The sequence below is a fragment of the Sapajus apella genome, unplaced genomic scaffold (assembly GCF_009761245.1).
Source record: "Sapajus apella isolate SASKATOON/1434 unplaced genomic scaffold, GSC_monkey_1.0 scaffold5910, whole genome shotgun sequence".
NCBI classification, from domain to species: Eukaryota; Metazoa; Chordata; class Mammalia; order Primates; family Cebidae; genus Sapajus; species Sapajus apella.
The window spans coordinates 1-4,158 of record NW_022442834.1 but is presented as its reverse complement, the minus strand read 5'-3'; the positions used below and the strand labels follow the sequence as shown (position 1 = coordinate 4,158).

The following is a 4,158-nucleotide window of genomic DNA, read 5'->3' as shown; positions in this document are numbered from 1 at the left end:
GGGGGCTTCGGCAGCCACAGCGTGTGCGGGGGCTTCCGTGCCGGCTCCTGCGGACGCAGCTTCGGCTACCGCTCCGGGGGCGTGTGCGGACCCAGCCCCCCCCTGCATCACCACCGTGTCGGTCAACGAGAGCCTCCTCACGCCCCTCAACCTGGAGATCGACCCCAATGCGCAGTGCGTGAAGCAAGAGGAGAAGGAGCAGATCAAGGGCCTCAACAGCAGATTCGCGGCCTTCATCGACAAGGTGGGTGTCCTGGATCACACCCTTCCTGAACCACCACCACCTACATAGCCAGGGCTGGGCACGGAGGATGGAGTCAGAGGGAGAAAGACCTCTGCCTGTCTCAGATCCCAGTCTGCTGGGAGAGGCAGGCAGGCAGACAGACAGACAGACACACACACACACACACACACACACACACACACATACACGCACTAAAGACCCAGACTCAGATAGGAGGAGCTTGTGGAGGAAAAGTGTGGCCAGGCTGCTCTGGAGCACAAGCTAGACATCAGGGAGTTGGGGGTGGGGGGCCATGTGACCACTGCTGCTCAACTCAGAGGAGTCTGGGGAGCCCCAGGGTGAGACAGTAGGGTGCACTGACTTCCAGATGACATAGGGGAAGGACTGGGACAGCTGAGCTCCCTTCCAGATGGCCTGTGACACCCTCTTCCTGGCACGATCCCCAGAAGCCCCATCTGTGATCAGAACCTGGGCACTCTGCCTGTGAGGACTGCCGCCTCACCTGGCTTCAGAGTGAGGGGCTGAGCCTCCACTTGTGTTCATCTGCTTGGAGTCACTCAACTCCCCTGAGAGCAGGCACTGACACCCCCCCGACCCCGCCCTTGCTCCACTCCTGAGTGGAAAATCTAGACACAGATCATGGCCAGGAAATCCAGAAACTGCCTGTATCCCACTGCCCGCCTCTACTGAATCTCAGATAAGCTCCAGACTTGGGGATTCCCATTAAAGCATCACCCTTCCTCCAGGCCCCCAGAGCTGGCTTTGGGGCACCAGAAACCATCTGCCTCTCCTTCCCTCCCTGAATGGCAGGTGCGCTTCCTGGAGCAGCAGAACAAGCTGCTGGAGACCAAGCTGCAGTTCTTCCAGAACCGCGAGTGCTGCCAGAGCAACCTGGAGCCCCTGTTTGAGGGCTACATCGAGACTCTGCGGCGGGAGGCCGAGTGTGTGGAGGCCGACAGCGGGAGGCTGGCCTCGGAGCTCAACCACGTGCAGGAGGTGCTGGAGGGCTACAAGAAGAAGTGAGTGTGGACAGGAGGGATGCTGGGCACAGGAATGGGTTTAGGTTAAATACACTGGATTAGACAATAGGAAGAACTCCCAGGTGGGGTGAGTGGCCATGACCACTAGGTTGACCGAGGGTGGTGGGGTCTGGGTTCTTTTCCTTTGTGGAATCTTTGTCCGGACACCTGTGTAAGAGGAGGGCTATGACTCCCACGACCTGTCTCTATCTCACTTCAGCCCTCTCTTCCCTGAGCCACATCACCCAGCAGCTCTCCCCTGTGCTCAGTGGGGAGGAAGCCTCTGCAGGGTCCAGGCCTTCTCTCCTGCCCCTCAGCCCCTACAGTTGTAGCACCTGTCAGATGTGAGCCCAGGGTCGCTCAGCAGTGACAGGTCTGGGGCTCTGGGTGTGTGTGCGGGTCTGGGAGGCCCTCACACCTGAGCTAGGATTGGCATTAGTGATGGAGTGCTGGGGCTACAGGCCCTGGGAGGCCATGCTGCCTACTCCCGGAATGGGGCTGAGGGCTGAGTTCTATTTGCCCCCTGGGAGAACTCATAGCCCCTTTGGGAATAGAACTGGGAGGTCCCAGATAAGCCCTCTCCATCACCAATTCAAAGTGGTGAGGGAATCCAAAACACATCCCACATCCAACCAGGAATGACTCAGCTGGGCTGCCAGGGCCTGCTGTGTGGCTGTGTTCCTAGTACTGCCCCCATGGCTGTGATCGGGGTTGGGGCTCTGCACAGACCTGCTCTGCTCTGACTTCCCCTCTCTGCCCTCTGCTCTGTCTCAGGTATGAGGAGGAGGTTTCTCTGAGAGCAACAGCTGAGAATGAGTTTGTGGCTCTGAAGAAGGCAAGTGACACAGGATTGAGAAGCACAGACCCGTGGGATCTCAGAATGACAGGCTCTTCCTAGGGAGACACAGGGGGTCTCAATCTCAGTGTGGGGTGCAATGACTTTTCCACAGCAGGCTGAGACTGTCCAGGTGGAGGCCATTGGATAGAGAATCCAGAGCCTTGGCAGAGGACAATGACCTTGGAATATCCACCAGCTTCTGCCTTGGGCAGGAGGATGGGCTGCATTGACCTCTGTGTGTCTTGCTCTGTTTCAGAGGTTGTGGCCTGTGGTTGAGTCCCCTGGAGCCTTAGTAGATTCTGTCTCTGCTGAGGGACAGTGCAGTCTGTCTAGCATTGTGAGGAGTCTGACCTTGAGGCAGGGACATAATCCCAGGGTCTAGGGGAGGATGGAGCAGAAGCAGGAGCAGCCATTGGGCTCTTTGAACACTGCTGTGGAACAGGAAAGGGTCAGGGTGTGAGTGATGGGGGGCCAGTCTGGGCAGGCTTCCTGGACCTGGAGAGGGGAGAAAGGAGAGATGGCAGGGCAGGCAGGGGTGAAAGGCTGGTGAGCAATGCCCAAGGCCACAGGGTTTGTCCTTAGAGGGGAAGAGGATGTTGGATCATTCCGGGAAGGGCCAGAAGGGAAGGGGAGGGCATGGGAATGGGATGCTGGGGACTGCTTTTCCCTGGCTGCATGGATTGGGTGTGATGAAAGAGTAGTCTGGGGACTGGATCACCGGGGTCCTTGCGCTCCAACACTCCCCACCTTTGCAGGACGTGGACTGCGCCTACCTCCGCAAGTCAGACCTGGAGGCCAACGTGGAGGCCCTGGTCCAGGAGATCGACTTCCTGAGGCGGCTGTATGAGGAGGTGCAGGCTCAGGGGCCAGGCAGATGCCTGGTAGCCAGCAGAGAGGAGAGCTGGGGGCGGGGTGTTGGATAGGATGTGGGTAGGCGCCGCTGTCCCTGAGGCTGTGAGTGGGTGGGCTGGGGACCAGAGAAGGCCTGAGAAGGTGGAGTCCAGGACATGGTAGGTGGGGCTGTGTTCTCAACTAAAGTCGCTGCCCTCACCTCCTGCAGGAGATCCGCGTTCTCCAATCCCACATCTCAGACACCTCCGTGGTCGTCAAGCTGGACAACAGCCGGGACCTGAATATGGACTGCGTCGTCGCTGAGATCAAGGCTCAGTACGACGACATTGTCACCCGCAGCCGGGCTGAAGCCGAGTCCTGGTACCGCAGCAAGGTGAGTGGGGCAGCACATCTGTCTGCTAGACATGGCAGTGGGAGGGATGTGAGGCATCTATTAAATATGCTTCCTTTCCTGGGGATGCTGGTCCCTAGGGACGAGAAGAGAAGGGCTGTCTCTCTGAGGCTGGAGTGGCAGGGCAGGACTGCCACATGTGGTTGCACAGGCTGAGCACTGCACACCCTGCACAACCATCCGTGGTGTCCTGAATGGATGGGTGGTCCCGCCCTGAGCCTCCTGAGCATCTCTCCTTTCCCAGTGCGAGGAGATGAAGGCCACGGTGATCAGGCACGGGGAGACCCTGCGCCGCACCAAGGAGGAGATCAACGAGCTGAACCGCATGATCCAGAGGCTGACGGCCGAGGTGGAGAACGCCAAGTGCCAGGTATGGGGCATCTGTGCCCAAGGCCCGAGAGACTGAATGCCTAACCCTTGTCGCACAGCCTATGTGTGCCCTCCCTGGATCTCAGCGTTCATTCTCCAGCCCCTCTGTCCATGTAGAGTCCCTGGTGTGGTTTCTCAGTGAGTCCCAGGTGATGAAGGCAAGAGGCTCTGTTTCCGGATGCTCTCAGCTTGGTAGGGAGTGTGGTCTCATCCAGGTAAGCATCGGAGACTCTAATCTGCCTTCTTCTCTCTGTTCTCTTCAGAACTCCAAGCTGGAAGCCGCGGTGGCCCAGTCTGAGCAGCAGGGTGAGGCGGCCCTCAGTGACGCCCGCTGCAAGCTGGCCGAGCTGGAGGCCGCCCTGCAGAAGGCCAAGCAGGACATGGCCTGCCTGATCAGGGAGTACCAGGAGGTCATGAACTCCAAGCTGGGCCTGGACATCGAGAT

The 4,158-nt window shown here is 59.0% G+C and overlaps 1 protein-coding gene across 1 annotated transcript; it reads left to right on the top strand.

Moving 5' to 3' along the window:
• Window positions 1–3: 3 nt before the first annotated feature.
• On the top strand, window positions 4–4,153 carry LOC116547972 (keratin, type II cuticular Hb6-like; the record flags this gene model as incomplete). Its single annotated transcript, XM_032273693.1, is given in 8 exon segments — window positions 4–96; window positions 98–244; window positions 1,055–1,263; window positions 2,038–2,098; window positions 2,857–2,952; window positions 3,162–3,326; window positions 3,589–3,714; window positions 3,977–4,153. Coding segments are annotated over 8 exon segments (1,074 nt in total), but the record flags the coding sequence as incomplete, so codon positions are not given.
• Between the last annotated feature and the right edge of the window lie 5 nt (window positions 4,154–4,158).